Below are 19,057 nucleotides of genomic sequence, written 5' to 3' on the forward strand. Positions count from 1 at the left end.
AAGAAATTACACATTGTAGCACAGTTCATAAATCTTAAATAAGATACATTGGAAGAAGTCATTGCTACTTTACTCAAACTTTTTCCATCAGCATTGATAACTCAATTGTTAAATTCACTGTTCAATATCCTGAAGGATTCATAAAAAGGGAGATTGCAAACTTTCGCATAAACAGTGGGTGCTTGGATGAAGTACTGGACAATATCCAATTCCTACTTGATTCTGTCTAACAAAAGAAAAATAAAACTTTTCAAAAAGAGCTGGATGCATACGAAAATGATGAAGCTGTTTAAAAATTGTATAATTGCACATACAATCCTACACTTCGTGTAAAGGAACTGTGCGTAGGTAAAATATGTTGTGTTCAGTCCACAATACAGATGGTAAGAATTGTATGAATGATTGGGTATAAGGATAATTCCTTATTCTTGTGTCAATGTAAAAGCTCTGCAGCATTGCAATTTAATCTAAAATGTTTCTGAATCTGTCAGAGCCATGACAGATCATGACCATCCCATGTTCCAGTCCCACATTCCTAAATCATTTATTAGTACTGCAAACATTTTATCAAGTTATTCTCAGAGTTGCATTCTTTCAGTAACCTACCCTCTGCTGCCCTTGCATGTGTAACACCACAATCACCATCTCCTGCTTCTCTATCCAGTTCATTCAGTTTTTCCTCCATCTGAAGCAAAGTGATAGAGATCTTGTCTAAGACTGATTGTGCCTTTTCCACAAAAGGACCTGTGAAACAGTTTAAATTACATGAAAGACTTGGTTTTCAAATCTTGTTAACTGCAACTTTCTATCTACAGAATGCTACAAATTCTTTTTCCTGAAGACGGGTAAGGCACAACCCAGAAATTAAATGGCAGTCAATTTAACCTGGTGGCAGAAAATCTTTCAGAGCTGAGAATATAAAACAAAATTAACTGTTTGAATAAATCCTACCAGAGGGTGCTGAGAGCTTGCTCATTTGAGTTCTGGGAGTGGGCTTTGCGGTCCACATGGCTGTGAAAGGCATCATGGAAGGCCATCCTTGCTGACAAGCACAAGGAAGAGCATTCTACCAGAGGGTGCTGAAACATTGCTCATTTGCATTCTGAAAGTCAGCATTTTTTTTGGGGATAATCAGAGTTCAATGTTTTGCTTGTTTGCTTGATATGCAACTGTGCATAACCAAATTGCTTTGTGTCAATGTATATACACAAAGAGTTTTTTTAATGAATAAAGTGTATTTTTGAAATAAAAAAATTCTGGGAGTCAGTGTGGGTGTGAAGGACATTGTGGAAGAACCTGGTCTTAAGAAACAGTCAGCCCAAACACTAGTGTTTTCATCCCTCCTTCCTCCTCTAATCAAAAAACAGAGAACAGGTTCAGAGGAGAGGAGACAGAACATTGTGAGAGGGAGGTCAGCAGTGAGAGTTCTAGTGTGTAATGGAGCGCGAGCTTAATCAGCTTCTGGAGACTTCTGGTGAGTAGCCAGTGAGATTTGAGGAATTGTTATCAGGGCGGAGAGCATCAGCAGTTTCAATTCAGTATTAAAAGTATTTGACACTGTAGGATTCATTAAGTTAACAGGTGAAACATGGCAGGACAGTTCCAAATCATAGTCTACTCCTCTCGCCTGATGTGGGAAGTTGGCACATTTCCAATGCCCAGGACCTGTAAATGTGTGAGAAGCATCTCCAGCTGCAGCTCCTAGAAGCTTGAGTTTTGGAGTTGGTGCGGCATCTGGGGACACTGTGAAGCATTCACAAGGGAGAGAGTATCGTGGATAGCATGTGTAGCGAGGTGGTCACATCACAGACTCAGACTCCACATGCAAGTAGGGGATGGGTGACCACCAAGCAGAGCAGGAGGGCTAAGCTGGCAGTGCAGGAATCTCCTCTGGCTACTTCTCAGTTAAACAGACTGACCATTTTGGATACTGTTGAGGATAATGGCCTCTCAGGAGATATCATCTGCAGCCAAATTCATGGCACCATGGTTGGGTCTGCTGCAGAGGAAGGGAGAAATAGGCATAGAAATGCTTCAGTTACAGGAAATTCAATCACAAGGGGAATAGATTTGCATTTCTATGTCCACAAACAAGAGTCCAGAATGGTGTGTTGTCAACCTTGTGCTGGGATCCTGGATATCTTGGAGCAGCTGCAGGACATTCTGGAAGCTGGATGTGGCGGGGGGGGGGGGGGGGGTGGTGGGATTGCAAGTGGGTGGGTACCATGGACAATTTCTTAGAACACTCTGCATGAGGTCAGGATAACACAAGTGGAAAGGATTTCATCAGGTTTGAGTGGGACACTGCAGTAGTATCTGGTTCCTCTGAGGTTTATGTATGGGAGAGGTGGAGTGTCCAGAGATAAAACCGAAGGGGAACTTGTCTGCTGTGCCTCTTCCCTGTGGTTTCTAACTGGCATCACTATCCCACCAGATCCTCTTGAGAAGATGGAGCACTTGGAGTGAGGTTGAGATGCTTCAGCCGTTATTGGCCTGCCAGCAATCCTGCATATTCATGGGTAGAGTAATGGATGCACTTGCATTCAAATAGTGAGAATGTGGGCGGACCACCTCTCACTCTAGCTCACCAAGGAATTTTAGCACCCTGGCCTGATGTTCCCTGCCTCTGTTTACAGGTTGAACATGTCAGTTGGTGGTCAGAATATACCTGATCTCTGGCAATCCTCTGAATGTCACAATGGCTTGCCTTTTATTATCAGACTATAACCCATGGTTATAGAATGACAGAACCATTCTACATGAACGCTTTCTACATGAATTCCGTTCATCCCTTTAAGATTTGTATGAGTTTCTACAAGATAGTTTCTTGCTCTTCTAAACTTCAGAGAATACATGCCCAGTCTCCCCAATCTTTCCTCATAGGAGAGCTCCACTATCCCAGGAATCAATCTGGTGAATCTCTGTTGTGTTCCCCCTATGGCAAGAACATCCTGCCTTAGGACAATCAATCAACCAGAAAGGTAAACAGTACTCCTGGAGTAACATCACTGGTGTTCTATACTATTCAAATAAGACTTCTTTGCACCTGTAATCAAATCTTCTGGTCATAAAAGCTAAAGTACTGTTTGTCTTCTGAACAGCTTGCTGCACCCACATGCTAACTGTCTGGGATTTATAAACAAGGAGACCTAGGTTCCTTTGCACATCAACAATTTCCAATCTCTCACCATTTAAAACTTACTCTGCACCTTCTTCTTTCCAGCAAAGTGGATAACCTCACAGTTCTCCACATTATATTTCATGTGCCATGCCCTTGCTCACTCACTCAGACTGCCAAAATCCCCTAGGAACCTCTTTGGATTCTCCTCACAGCTCACATTCCTACCAAGTTTTATGTCATCTTCAAATTTAGCAATATTACAATCAGCCCCACATTGAAGTCATTGATACAGACTGCAAACAGCAGGGGCCCAAATACTGTGGTACTCCATCGATCAGAACCTGTTAACTTGAAAAGGGCCCATTTATTCCTCGTGTCTACTTTCTACCTGTCAAGCAATTCTTGGCCTACACTAGTATATTAACCCAAGTCCCATGAGCTTCAATCTTGTTTACTAACCTCCTACATGGGGCTTTATCAAAAGCCTTCTGAAAATCCAAACACATCACATCCAATTGGCCCCCCTTTTTGATACTGCTAGTAACTTCCTTAAACAGATCTATCAGGTTTGTCATTTTGTGCATGATGAGGTCACCTGAACAGAAAACAAAATAAACCATTGGATAATCTATTTTACCAATGTCAGACAAGAGGGGAATATTGAAGGAGTATTGAGCTGGACACTAAAGGAACTGACTAGCCTTCTTTGTACCATTTAGGTCCACCAAACAGGCAAATGGCAGTTTGATTTACATCTTACCCAAAAGATAAAATCAATAATGCATCACAACCTGAATAATGACTTAAGCGACATTATATCATCAACAATTATATCATCAAATTCATAAGTTTTTGATTCAGAGGTGAAAGTGCTACCTCTGAGCCACACCAGACTTCCAAATTCAATTCCACTGACAGATACAAACAGTCACATAAAACAGAGGAAAAAGTTACATTATTTTAAAGTTTTGTTTTACATCATCACAGAAAAAACACAAAAACTTGAGTGTTACCAATCTTACATGGCACATATAGCACAACAGAATCATAATTTTGCTTGCTTCTCAAAATTTTTATTCTTCCTCCCTCCCTCTCCTTTCCAGTTTTTTGTTCTGTTACTGATTGTATCTACTTTTGGTCTTGTTCTCACTAATATCTCCTTTGCTGTCTACTTCAATATTAGAATTTTCTCTTGCGGCCTACACTGTCTTGCATGTGGCACAGCTACATTTTATTCAACAGGAACAGATTCACAGACGACATAAACAATGTGAGCAGCCTTTACCTGACTCAGGGGCTGTGTCTGAGATCTCAGGTTCCAAGAAAGGAGCACTCAGAATTTTACATCTCCTTACCAGACGATGTCTCCCTGCATTAGGCCAACCAGGGGCTGAAGTACGTGAGTCTGTAACAAATATAAAAAGTAGAATCTTGTTGCAGAAAGGAGTATCTGAATTGATACATTGGAATAATGTATCTCTTATCATTATCCATCAATATCATACATTTATAAGGTAATCCAGTAATTTACTAATAGTCCCCAAAAATTCACTTCCTGCTCACACTGCAATATTTTGATGTGTGCACTTGCTGTGGTCATCACAGAAGTGAAGAAGTCCTGCATATCATCTTTGGCTCTGCTGTTTATCAATCTCAACTTAAGTGTCATAGACATGCTGCAGCAACACGTCAAAACTCTTCCATTTGCCTTCAGATGCAGGTACATATGAAGATAGCTACTAATGAAGACTTAGGTTCAGCTATGTGAATTGCCCCCTCCACCACTGTTTCAGCTGAGTGGGTCAAGGACACTTGCTATCCAGTTTCAAAACACAACAGAGACACCAACAAACACTAAACCAAATCAAATGAGTAGCTGCCCTCAAGAGAATCGGTACACGCGAAGACGTTCTGTGAAGAAAGTGGGTAACATGCAATCGCAGCTGAAACTCAGTGCAGGGATTACAAAGCATGATCAAACCATGCCAATCTCTTCCAATACAGGTGATGGCCAATTTCACAAAGGTTGTCAGTTGGCATTGCTGTTGCTTGCAGCCAATGCAAGACACATAGGATCGCTGCGTGTCTCAGCAGGAATACAGGTTTGTGTGAGGCTAGCACCGCTTAAAGGTAGCCTACATTTCTTAAATGTCAGCTTGGATTTCCTAAAGGTTGAGGTGAATACTGGCTGCAACAGGTACTGGAATTGTTTATGCAAAGTATTCTGGGCTGGAAGAAAAAAGATACCATGAGAGAGACATACTCTGAGGATCTCTGATGATGCACTGGATGCCTTGGAGGAGCACATTAAGGGGAGAATCGATTTGACCTATCCTTAGGGATCTAGGAAGTCCTTCACCAAACTTTGTGAAAAGCAATGGGAGCTGGTGGTCATGATGATCAACACCAGGATGCAAGCAAAATGACCAGGATGAAGTGCAGCAAATAGCTCAATGAACTCACATGAATGTTTAAAGTCAAAATTCTATCAAATGCCACATGTCATTAACTGCCTCTCACCTCAAACACTGCTGAATACACTACCCTGTCTGGTAGTATGTTACTGGAAGGAGCAAGAGCTAATCTGCGGGGACAGGCATGGTTGCTTTTCTTGCCCCCACAAGCGGTGGGGACTGTCACTGTCAATAGAGTGGTCATTCAACAAAACGCAAATGACCAAAGATGCCAGTATTCCCACAGTTGTCTTCTTCGCATAGCTCACTTAGCCCTCATCCCTCATTTCTTTTTCTGAATTACAAATTATGGGTACATGAAAGCACGCATCACCTGAGTTCCCTCACTTCCCATCAACCCTACTATTGTGCATTTCCTCTTTCAGGTAGGCAACAACTTTAACTTGGCCAGACAGTCGTGCTGGATCAAAAACACAATGATGAGGGATAAACACCAGCACTTGCTCCCATATTCAGCTGCCAGCTTAAATAATGACACTGTTTGTATTTTAATGGGAAGCTCAGAGGCGGGATTGACAATTGGTGAGATATTGGATATAACAGAAGACAAGTGTAGCTGAGGGGCCATCTTGCTGGAATTCTGCTGCAGATAGATCAGGTGAACACTTCAATGGGGTAAGCTACTGAAGGAGGCTGATGGATGTGCATACTGAAATTCTTGTTGGTTTTACAGCTTGCTAGGAAGCCTGTCTGCAATATCAAGAGGTATAGAGGAGACTGACACCAACTTGGAAAAATTTTGAGTAAAACTTGGAATTAGTACTTGCGAGTCAAAACCTACTCGTTTAGCATACCTATGAACCAAAGCATGCTGCAGCCGCTGTTGGTCATTCAATAAGGTGTCACACTATTGCTGAATAGGGAACTGGAACTGCATTTATTGTACTGCAGTTAAATGGAATGGATAGCTCAACCAGAAAGTGATTGCCTCCTTCTTTTCACTTCCACCTCCTGTTCCGCAATTTCCTGCCATATTGCACTGTTTTACTGTCATGTTGGCAAGATTGTGTGGCATATAATAAACAACCTCAAATCTCGCTTTGTGCTGTACAGAAGAATTACAGCACGGCTACTGCAGACAAGTCCAGGCTACACAGGCATTACTTCCACACCGTAATGTTCTGTGCTCTTTCGTATTTCTTGTGGAAGCATTGCTTTTGTTACATGCATGCTACATACATTGCGGACTGTTGTCATTAATCATGTAATCAAAGGAGACCCCGGTCTCCCAGTTACTCACTGATTTGTGATGGTAGGCTGCAGAATTATGGGATTGTGAATGCTGCCTGGATAAGGGATACTGATCTACATGATACACTGTGTACAGTCACACTCCAATGAGATGCTGGGAATGGAATCTCAGTTGTAGTATATCTCAGAATTGAGATATGGTGTCTGCAAAGCACCATATGTCCAGTCGATGCCATCCTGCACCATGAGAAGACTGGATGACAGTAGGTGTAAAGACAGCTGGTGAGCCCGGATGGGGAGCTCCCCGCACTGGAGAGAAATCAAGCACAGTGCAGGAGAGACATCGAGCCCTCGTGGGAGTGCAGACCCTTGTGGGGAAAACCCAGTGTGCAGCATCGGCAGGCCCATGGCTTAAGGAGGTCTGTAATTTTGAATTTAACTTAATTTTCCGCTTAATGCTGAGAAGAAATGTAATGTTGTACTTTTAACTTATTTCTTTATTTTTCTACATGAATCTAGGTACCTTGTAGATAAGGCAGCGCTGGGAATGGCAACTTTGTACAGCTTTTCACTGTACTCCTGTATCCCCGTACTTGAATACAGGTGATAATAAAATCTAATTCCTAATTCCTAAAACCATCACAAATTCATTTGCTGGCTCTGCCTATTTCTCCCCTGCTAGACAGAATGAAATCTACTAAAACTTCTTCAAATTTAGAACCACAGTAACTTTAACTGTACAGGAGTGAACCGTAAACTTGGAAATGTTTAAAATCTTGCCTATTCCAGCTTGGCAAGTGCCCAATGCAAATAAGTTTATATTCACAATCAAGGAAAAGTTGAGTGCCAGAGAGACAAGCCTCACAGGCACTATATCTGATAAGCGCCACATTGCATGCCCATAATTAAGAGATGTGTTAAAGTGCTGTATAAACACAAGCTTCCATCCTCCCAGAATTTCCAATGAAGTGTAGTCTGTACTTTATCTTCTCAAAACCACTTCTGCTTTATAGATCCTTAGTGCCTCGGTCATGAATACTATGTAGGAAAGGTGCTAGTGACTGTGTATTAGTAATTTGCAGGTGCAGTTTGTCAATTGTGAGTACCATAACCTCCAGGGATTATGGTCCTTCAAGATCAAGCTGTTGAGTAGTCAGATACTATGGCCAGCTAGCCAGACAATCATTATTCCAATGTAGATCGGACGGGCACAGAGGGATTCTGTGGAAACCTCATCATAGCACATCAAATAGCAAATGCAGTCAAGACAGATCCTGCAGATTTTTCAGCAATCTTTCTGGGCCATATATATCTTTAAATATCAGCAAATGTTACAAGGGGTTCCAAACTTTTTCTTTTCCAAAGACCAAAAGCTGCTCTTTCATGCGATGCCTCAATAATTGCTCATGTTCTGTTGGTCCACCTACCTCTCCTGGAACTAGGAGCTGCTCAATTCTGAGAATGAACATCTCTCCATCTTTGGTCCGCCTCCCCCTCTCTCCGTGTTTATTCCAGAACCCTCTCCCCATCCCCCTCTCTGATGAAGGGTCTAGGCCCGAAATGTCAGCTTTTGTGCTCCTGAGATACTGCTCGGCCTGCTGTGTTCATCCAGCTTCACACTTTATTACCTTGGATTCTCCAGCATCTGTAGTTCCCATTATCTCTGATACAATTTTAACCTCACTGCAAAACCTCTTCCAGGGATGGCTAACCTGAAGAAGCTACCCTCCAGACCAACCTCAGGGAATCTCTCTCCCACTGCAACTCTCTTGTAATCTCTTACCTCACCACCTATACTCTGCTCTCCATCTATCTTCTTTTCTCTCCATCTTTGGTCCGCCTCCCCCTCTCTCCCTATTTACTCCAGAACCCTATCCCCAACCCCCTCTCTGATGAAGGATCTAGGCCCAAAACGTCAGCTTTTGTGCTCCTGAGATGCTGCTTGGCCTGCTGTGTTCATCCAGTTTCACACTTTATTATCTTGGATTCTCCAGCATCTGCAGTTCCCATTAACTCTCACTTCAACTCTTCCTTCAACTTTTCACCAACAGCGAATTTCACCATGCAAACCCTGTCCCCTTTTCTCTTCAGCTCAAATCTGGCTCAGTTATGCTAAGCAATTACTTGCTTGTGGTCTTTCAAATCCATTACCTGTTCTATTAATCAAATAGAGACACATCACCTCCACAGATTCCAGGACATTTTTGAACTCTGGCCCCAACATTTAGCTTGCTACTAACTCGTAAACTTTCTGCATGATTTCTAATAACGCAAGGCCATCCAACTGCATTCGACTTCTCGCTGAGATCCAATTACACAGATCCAGTGTTGTTCCACTGCCTTTCCAACAGTCAAGCAAATCAGTTCTTTTCTGCATGCAGTTTGCTTCTGTATCTGTGTCCCCTCCTCCAAATGCCTCTAAGCTTTGAAATACTCCGAACAACTAGTGGACTGCTTTGAGTGACCAATTTAAAACTTCATAACAAGTCCTAACTGTATTGTTAACTAAACAAGATGCAGGTTAATTACACATCGCAACCTTTGGTCCTTTTTATTTAGCTATCAAATTTGGCTCTCAATATCTACTGAAATATAGGGAATTAGAGTGAACACCAGTGAATAGAAATTCAAAAGTGGGTCTCTACTGTATTCTTCAGGCACTAGGCCATTCAACCTCTGGAATATCAAAGACCACCAGATTTAAGTTTTCAGAGCAAGTCCTGGAATCTTAGAGCCTTATAATCTCTGGGCTATCCATTCAGTGTTTTGTGCAAGTTAAAAGCGTTGTATCTTCTGTGGCAGTTCGCATCCAAAAGCACTCACCCAGGAGTTTCAGTTGTTCATTTTCTACATGCATCAAAGTCAGAGAAGTTCCTCCCATTTCCAAAGATGTCATTAGCGATCCAATGTAGGCCCTTTCAGTGATGACCTCTTTACGCTCTGAAAAGGACGCCCAGAAAGTACATTTATCATTTTTACCACCATAAAGCTGAGCTTTATTTCAACTTAAAAATTTTTAAAGAATTCAATCATTAAATGGCTTCAATTTGACATTGCATTTCCAGCACATTTTGAAAACATGAATTACAAATCACACATTCACGTCCATTAAAAAAAATGACAAATTAGCATAGGACAAATTTGAATGAGATGCAGGGAACTTATCATCATTAGCCTGGCATTTATATTGAAATTTTACTGGCTTCACTCCATGGGTCAAGATACCATTACAGAATAGACCACTTTCTTTTACTTTATGTATCTAGATTTGAATCGAGCACTGCAGACCAGACTGTATAGAAACATGGAAACTGGACTGTCATACAAAAAGACTATGAGAGAAAAAGTAGTGCGAATCAACTCATTAATGTTACAGACCAAATGTGCACATAGCATCTTCAAGAAGAATACAAAGGTAGAAGTAACAGCACAGGAGCAAGTGGGAATGCAGAAGCAAAGGAATTCACAATAAAGAGCATGACAGTTGAATGAAAATGAGAGTGTCTGAAAGGCAGAATGAGACAGAGAAGAGATAATGGGAACTGCAGATGCTGGAGAATTCCAAGATAATAAAATGTGAGGCTGGATGAACACAGCAGGCCAAGCAGCATCTCAGGAGCACAAAAGCTGACGTTTCGGGCCTAGACCCTTCATCAGAGAGGGGGATGGGGAGAGGGAACTGGAATAAATAGGGAGAGAGGGGGAGGCGGACCGAAGATGGAGAGTAAAGAAGATAGGTGGAGAGAGTGTAGGTGGGGAGGTAGGGAGGGGATAGGTCGGTCCAGGGAAGACGGACAGGTCAAGGAGGTGGGATGAGGTTAGTAGGTAGCTGGGGGTGCGGCTTGGGGTGGGAGGAAGGGATGGGTGAGAGGAAGAACCGGTTAGGGAGGCAGAGACAGGTTGGACTGGTTTTGGGATGCAGTGGGTGGGGGGGAAGAGCTGGGCTGGTTGTGTGGTGCAGTGGGGGGAGGGGACGAACTGGGCTGGTTTAGGGATGCAGTAGGGGAAGGGGAGATTTTGAAACTGGTGAAGTCCACATTGATACCATATGGCTGCAGGGTTCCCAGGCGGAATATGAGTTGCTGTTCCTGCAACCTTCGGGTGGCATCATTGTGGCACTGCAGGAGGCCCATGATGGACATGTCATCTAGAGAATGGGAGGGGGAGTGGAAATGGTTTGCGACTGGGAGGTGCAGTTGTTTGTTGCGAACTGAGCGGAGGTGTTCTGCAAAGCGGTCCCCAAGCCTCCGCTTGGTTTCCCCAATGTAGAGGAAGTCGCACCGGGTACAGTGGATGCAGTATACCACATTGGCAGATGTGCAGGTGAACCTCTGCTTAATGTGGAATGTCATCTTGGGGCCTGGGATGGGGGTGAGGGAGGAGGTGTGGGGACAGGTGTAGCATTTCCTGCGGTTGCAGGGGAAGGTGCCGGGTGTGGTGGGGTTGGAGGGCAGTGTGGAGCGAACAAGGGAGTCACGGAGAGAGTGGTCTCTCCGGAAAGCAGACAGGGGAGGGGAGAGCAGTTTTTCCGCCGTCTTCGCCTCCATGCCTACTTCTTCAACCGGGAACCCAACCCTCCTTCCACTGACTCCTTCACCCGCTTCCAACACAAGTCCTCCTCCTGGACACCACCCCCAGGCCTCCTACCCTCCCTCGACCTCTTCATCTCCAACTGCCGTCGAGACATTAACCGCCTCAACCTCTCCACCCCTCTCACCCACTCCCACCTCTCCCCCACAGAACGGGCAGCCCTCCGCTCCCTCCGCTCCAACCCCAACCTCACCATCAAACCCGCAGACAAGGGTGGCGCAGTGGTAGTATGGCGCACTGACCTCTACATCGCCGAGGCCAGACGCCTACTCTCCGACACCACCTCCTACCGCCTCCTCGATCATGACCCCACACCCGAGCACCAAACCATCATCTCCAACACCATTCACGACCTCATCACCACAGGGGACCTCCCACCCACAGCCTCCAACCTCATTGTTCCCCAACCCCGCACGGCCCGTTTCTATCTCCTTCCCAAAATCCACAAACCTGCCTGCCCTGGCCGACCCATCGTCTCAGCCTGCTCCTGCCCCACCGAACTCATCTCCACCTATCTGGACTCCATTTTCTCCCCTTTGGTCCAGGAACTCCCCACCTACGTCCGTGACACCACCCACGCCCTCCACCTCTTCCAGGACTTCCAATTCCCTGGCCCCCAACACCTCATATTCACTATGGACGTCCAGTCCCTGTACACCTGCATTCCGCATGGAGATGGCCTCAAGGCCCTCCGCTTCTTCCTATCCCGCAGGCCCGACCAGTCCCCCTCCACCGACACTCTCATCCGCCTAGCTGAACTCGTCCTCACACTCAACAACTTCTCTTTTGACTCCTCCCACTTCCTACAGACTAAGGGGGTGGCCATGGGCACCCGCATGGGCCCCAGCTATGCCTGCCTCTTTGTAGGTTACGTGGAACAGTCCCTCTTCCACACCTACACAGGCCCCAAACCCCACCTCTTCCTCCGATACATTGATGACGGTATCGGCGCCGCCTCTTGCTCCCCAGAAGAGCTCGAACAGTTCATCCACTTCACCAACATCTTCCACCCCAACCTTCAGTTCACCTGGGCCATCTCCAGCACATCCCTCACCTTCCTGGACCTCTCAGTCTCCATCTCAGGCAACCAGCTTGTAACTGATGTCCATTTCAAGCCCACCGACTCCCACAGCTACCTAGAATACACCTCCTCCCACCCACCCTCCTGCAAAAATTCCATCCCCTATTCCCAATTCCTCCGCCTCCGCCGCATCTGCTCCCACGATAAGACATTCCACTCCCGCACATCCCAGATGTCCAAGTTCTTTAAGGACCACAACTTTCCCCCCACAGTGATCGAGAACGCCCTTGACCGTGTCTCCCGTATTTCCCGCAACACATCCCTCACACCCCGCCCCCGCCACAACCGCCCCAAGAGGATCCACCTCGTTCTCACACACCACCCTACCAACCTCCGGATACAACGCATTATCCTCTGACACTTCCGCCATTTACAATCCGACCCCACCACCCAAGACATTTTTCCATCCCCTCCCCTGTCAGTTTTCCGGAGAGACCACTCTCTCCGTGACTCCCTTGTTCGCTCCACACTGCCCTCCAACCCCACCAAACCCGGCACCTTCCCCTGCAACCGCAGGAAATGCTACACCTGTCCCCACACCTCCTCCCTCACCCCCATCCCAGGCCCCAAGATGACATTCCACATTAAGCAGAGGTTCACCTGCACATCTGCCAATGTGGTATACTGCATCCACTGTACCCGGTGTGGCTTCCTCTACATTGGGGAAACCAAGCGGAGGCTTGGGGACCGCTTTGCAGAACACCTCCGCTCAGTTCGCAACAAACAACTGCACCTCCCAGTCGCAAACCATTTCCACTCCCCCTCCCATTCTCTAGATGACATGTCCATCATGGGCCTCCTGCAGTGCCACAATGATGCCACCCGAAGGTTGCAGGAACAGCAACTCATATTCCGCCTGGGAACCCTGCAGCCATATGGTATCAATGTGGACTTCACCAGTTTCAAAATCTCCCCTTCCCCTACTGCATCCCTAAACCAGCCCAGTTCGTCCCCTCCCCCCACTGCACCACACAACCAGCCCATCTCTTCCCCCCCACCCACTGCATCCCAAAACCAGTCCAACCTGTCTCTGCCTCCCTAACCGGTTCTTCCTCTCACCCATCCCTTCCTCCCACCCCAAGCCGCACCCCTAACAATCCGACCCCACCACCCAAGACATTTTTCCATCCCCTCCCCTGTCAGTTTTCCGGAGAGACCACTAGCTACCTACTAACCTCATCCCACCTCCTTGACCTGTCCGTCTTCCCTGGACCGACCTATCCCCTCCCTACCTCCCCACCTACACTCTCTCCACCTATCTTCTTTACTCTCCATCTTCGGTCCACCTCCCCCTCTCTCCCTATTTATTCCAGTTCCCTCTCCCCATCCCCCTCTCTGATGAAGGGTCTAGGCCCGAAACGTCAGATTTTGTACTCCTGAGATGCTGCTTGGCCTGCTGTGTTCATCCAGCCTCACATTTTATTATCATGAGACAGAGAAGCACAGGAAGAGAAAGTTCACAAAAGGCCTTCTATGTCCTAACTTTCGGTTATCATAGCCAGTTATCTTCCTTTTTTTTCCAGATTCCCCAATTTCAACAATACTCTAATATTTCTTATTTAAGTCATATCTGACTGGAGCCTGAAACTCGTAAATGACCACAATATTTGCAGAGATAATGGGAACTGCAGATGCTGGAGAATCCGAGATAACAAAGTGTGGAGCCGGATGAACACCGCAGGCCAAGCAGCATCTTCGGAGTACAAAAGCTGACATTTTGGGCACAGACCCTTCATCAGAAAAATGATGAAGAGTCTAGGCCCAAAATGTCAGCTCTTGTGCTCCTAAGATGCTGCTTGGCCTGCTGCGTTCATCCAGCTCCACACAATATTTGCAGGTTGGTTCATATGTTATAGTACAATTTAGGAAGTGATGTCTTGTTGCCCAATGTGAAATTCAGTCTCATTCTTCCTTCTCATCGCATGTAATTTTGTCAAGCCCTACAGCTTTCCAAGAAATCTGTGCTTCTCCAATTCTTGCCTTTTGAGTATACTTAATCTGAATAACTCAAGTACTGACAGCTTTACCTTCACAGTCTTAAGTTCTGAAATTTCATCCCTATACCACTTTGTCTCTCTTTATATCATTTACCCTTTACAATACTCTTTAAAACACATCTCTTCAACTAAGGTTGCCCTGTCTGCTCGAATAACTCTTTTACTTGCCTTGATTTGAAATTTTCTTTCAGACCATCCTATGGAGAGATTCGGACATTTTATTATCGTTGAATACAAATTGTTATTGCATATTTCCTAAGATATCGTTCCTAAACCTGAACACAGTACTCCAGCTGGGATGTGGCAAAAGTACTCTACAAATGAAAAACTGTTTACTTATTTCTGAATGGCAACCCTCAACATAATGAACATAATTCCATTGGTTTTTTTGACTATGTTTATCACTGTGGGCTAGCTTTGAGTGATTTATGCGCACTGCCACCTAAATCCATTTGCTTTTTCATAGCTCCTTGTTCAGATTATTTGGAAAATATTCTATTTGATCTTTCTTCCAAACAAATTGAATGACTTTAAAGCTGATATCAAGCTCCATTCACATTACTGCCCACTCATCGAGGCTACTTGTGTCACTTTGCAACATCTTTCTTCAATTTACATAATTCATTCTGCCCCTAAATTAGTGTTATCTGAAAACCTCTCTCTTTTTCTCATACATAACATTTTGGCATATTGTACAACATTAAAAGCATCTTGGAAATGCAAGTTGTTGCATATATATTAAATTTCAGTTTTGACGTCCCCTGAAAATGATATTAGGCAAAGCTGTCAAATCCAATTAAGGCTTCAGGCTGGTGATACATTTTATCCTGTGGAGATTTAGGACCCAATAGTTCAGCTGTGGTCTACATCCCTCCAGCAAAACAGCCACAATGTAAGCTTATGTGTAGAAGCTCAGCTATTTACCTATAAACTAATAAGTGCCAAGATTGCATCTGCTTTAACAGTACAAAACACAGCCATCTAATGACAGTAACTGCAAACAAAGTATAATGTTGTCAAAATTTGAATATCTTTCAAAGTGGATCCATCATCAGCAATTCTTAGATTAATAGCTCCCAATTTGGTATGTCATAATATTTCAAAAGTCCAAATTCTTTATATAAATAGTTGAGCATCATTGACACTAGCACGTATCACAGTGTTGGAATACCACTTTTCATCTTTCATAATTAACTACCTTTAGCCCGACGCTTTTCCTCGCTTTTTGTAGCCACTTTGCTAATAATAGTGTTATATGTCACCTGACTCCATATGCTGTCATCTTTGTCAAGAGTTGAGGACAAAAATACTTTTAAACTTACCCAGATATTTAACTGCAGATCTGGCCACAATACTCAGTTCCAGGCAGGATAGCCCTCCAAGGTTGTTCACAATCAACACAATATGATCCCCTAGAGACACAATAAAATCAAACGCAGTAAATAAAATTAGTAACCAATTTCTCCAGCTGAAAGATGAGTAGGGAAACACAATAAGAATCTTCTAATTGATCCAATCAGAGACACCAACTTTAAAGCATTATATCCCACAAAATGACTGAGACTGCAACCTCACTTCAGAACTGAGATATTAACTCTGTGTTGTTGCTAACCTCACATTCAATCATTAAATACTGAATCCATTGATGACGCTATATCCCAGTATTCCGTCTAAGTTCAGCTTCAGTGCATCTTAAATGCTTCAGAAGAGATCTGTGTTCTGGACAATTAGTAAACTTGCTTCCCCAGCATTCAACAATGAATGCAAGGAAAGTTATTTTTTAAAAAATCATTCCACAAAACATAATCGCAATAGCAAGTACATCAGTGAAACAATATCATAATTTGCTTCAATCGTCAGGTGGAATTTTGCCCTTCAAACATTCAACGTCAAAATAATGTGATTATGAAAATAATATTTAGAATGAAACCAATCTAGTGTATATCAGCTCCTATAAGAAAATACTTGTGCACTCAATGGAGTGTCCCAGTTCCTTTGTCATAAAGAGATCTATATTTTTCACAACCCATCCCTCAGACTGGCAAGTGTAATGAGCTTATGTACTTCATCTTTTCCTTTACTACCAGATGTTACATTTTAAAATAACTAGCTGGTGAATTCCGGGGAATAAATGTCATATTAGATTAGATTAGATTCCCTACAGTGCGGAAAGAGGCCCTTGGCCCAACAAGTCCACACCGCCCTTTGGATCACACCCCCTATAACCAACACACCCCTGAACACTACAGGCAACTTAGCATGGCCAATCCACCTAGCATGCACGTCTTTGGACTGTAGGAGGAAATCAGAGCATCCAGAGGAAACCCACATTGACACGGGGAGAATGTGCAAACTCCACACAGACAGCTGCCTGAGGCTGGAATCGAACCCAGGTCCGTGGTGCTGTGAGGCTGCAGTGCTGACCCTGAGCCACAGTGTAAGAATCAGCTTCAGCTGTTGTGCAATGATAACTGAACCAATGCTCAGTCATTTTAAGGATCAACAAAGAGGCTGACAGGCCAGCTGAGACATAGGTAAGTGTTTTCAGGTATTTTTTATCAGAGTACTATATTCTTTCAGATGCATACACAACTCTCATGAACCCACATATGCTAATAGATAGAACATGGAACATAGAACATAGAACAGTACAGCACAGAACAGGCCCTTCGGCCCACGATGTTGTGCCGACCATTGATCCTCATGTATGCACCCTCAAATTTCTGTGACCATATGCATGTCCAGCAGTCTCTTAAATGACCCCAATGACCTTGCTTCCACAACTGCTGCTGGCAACGCATTCCATGCTCTCACAACTCTCTGTGTAAAGAACCCGCCTCTGACATCCCCTCTATACTTTCCTCCAACCAGCTTAAAACTATGACCCCTCGTGTTAGCCATTTCTGCCCTGGGAAATAGTCTCTGCCTATCAACTCTATCTATGCCTCTCATTATCTTGTATGCCTCAATTAGGTCCCCTCTCCTCTTCCTTTACTCCAAAAAGTCCGAGCTCAGTCAACCTCTCTTCATAAGATAAGCCCTCCAGTCCAGGCAGCATCCTGGTAAACCTCCTCTGAACCCTCTCCAAAGCATCCACATCTTTCCTATAATAGGGTGACCAGAACTGGATGCCGTATTCCAAGTGCGGTCTAACCAAAGTTTTATAGAGCTGCAACAAGATCTCACGACTCTTAAACTCAATCCCCCTGTTAATGAAAGCCAAAACACCACATGCTTTCTCAACAACCCTGTCCACTTGGGTGGCCATTTTAAGGGATCTATGTATCTGCACACCAAGATCCCTCTGTTCCTCAACACTGCCAAGAATCCTATCCTTAATCCTGTACTCAGCTTTCAAATTTGACCTTCCAAAATCCATCACCTCACATTTATCCAGGTTGAACTCCATCTGCCACTTCTCAGCCCATCTCTGCATCCTGTCAATGTCCCGCTGCAGCCTACAACAGCCCTCTATACTGTCAACGACACCTCCAACCTTTGTGTCGTCTGCAAACTTGCTGACCCATCCTTCAATCCCCTCATCCAAGTCATTAATAAAAATTACAAACAGTAGAGGCCCAAGGACAGAGCCCTGTGGAACACCACTCACTACTGACTTCCAGGCAGAATATTTTCCTTCTACTACCACTCACTGCCTTCTGTTGGCCAGCCAATTCTGTAACCAGACAGCTAAGTTCCCCTGTATCCCATTCCTCCTGACCTTCTGAATGAGCCTACCATGGGGAACCTTATCAAATGCCTTATTGAAGTCCATACACACCACATCCACAGCTTGACCCTCATCAACTTTTCTAGTCACATCCTCAAAGAACTCGATAAGGTTTGTGAGGCATGACCTGGCCCTCACAAAGCCGTGTTGACTACATTTGATCAAGCCATGCTCTTCCAGATGGTCATAAATCCTATCCCTCAGAATCCTTTTTAACACGTTGCAGACGACAGACGTGAGACTTACTGGTCTGTAATTGCCGGGGATTTCCCTATTTCCTTTCTTGAAGACAGGAATTACATTTGCCTCTCTCCAGTCCTCAGGTACGACTCCAGTGGACAGCGAGAATGCAAAGATCCTCGCAAGTGGTGAAGCAATTGCATTTCTCACTTCCCAAAGCAGCCGAGGACAAATCTGGTCCGGGCCTGGCGCCTTGACAATCTTAATGTTTGACAAAATTTTCAGCACATCAGCTTCCTCTATCTCTATCCATTCCAGCATGCACACCTGCTTTTCAAAGGTTTGATTCACTACAAAGTTCGTTTCTTTCGTAAAGACAGAAGCAAAAAACTCATTTAGGGCTTCCCCGACCTCCTCAGACTCCACACACAAGTTCCCTATGCTATCCCTAATCGGCCCTACTCTTTCTTTGACCGTTCTCTTATTCCTCACATAAGTGTAAAATGACTTTGTGTTTTCCCTAATTCGTTCTGCCAAGCCTTTCTCGTGCCCCCTCCTGGCTCTCCTCAGACCATTTTTGAGCTCCTTCTTTGCCTGCGTGTAATCCTCTCTAGCTGAACTTGACCCTAGCTTCCTCCACCTTATGTAAGCTACCTTCTTCCTTTTCACAAGAAGCTCCACCGTTCTCGTCAT

At 44.5% G+C, this 19,057-nt stretch overlaps 1 protein-coding gene across 1 annotated transcript in view; it reads right to left on the reverse strand.

Annotated features, from left to right (window-relative positions):
• The window catches only part of tkfc (triokinase/FMN cyclase), an 83,020-nt gene that overhangs the window by 16,923 nt on the left and 47,040 nt on the right, over positions 1–19,057 (reverse strand). Inside the window, exons 9-12 of the mRNA XM_059651915.1 lie at positions 15,777–15,866; positions 9,610–9,726; positions 4,407–4,526; positions 607–744 (exon numbers count right to left, since the gene is read on the reverse strand). Of these exons, the coding sequence (XP_059507898.1) occupies positions 607–744; positions 4,407–4,526; positions 9,610–9,726; positions 15,777–15,866 (465 nt within the window). The remainder of the gene's footprint in view (positions 1–606; positions 745–4,406; positions 4,527–9,609; positions 9,727–15,776; positions 15,867–19,057) is intronic.

This window comes from Stegostoma tigrinum, chromosome 17 (genome assembly GCF_030684315.1).
Source record: "Stegostoma tigrinum isolate sSteTig4 chromosome 17, sSteTig4.hap1, whole genome shotgun sequence".
Classification (NCBI taxonomy): domain Eukaryota; kingdom Metazoa; phylum Chordata; class Chondrichthyes; order Orectolobiformes; family Stegostomatidae; genus Stegostoma; species Stegostoma tigrinum.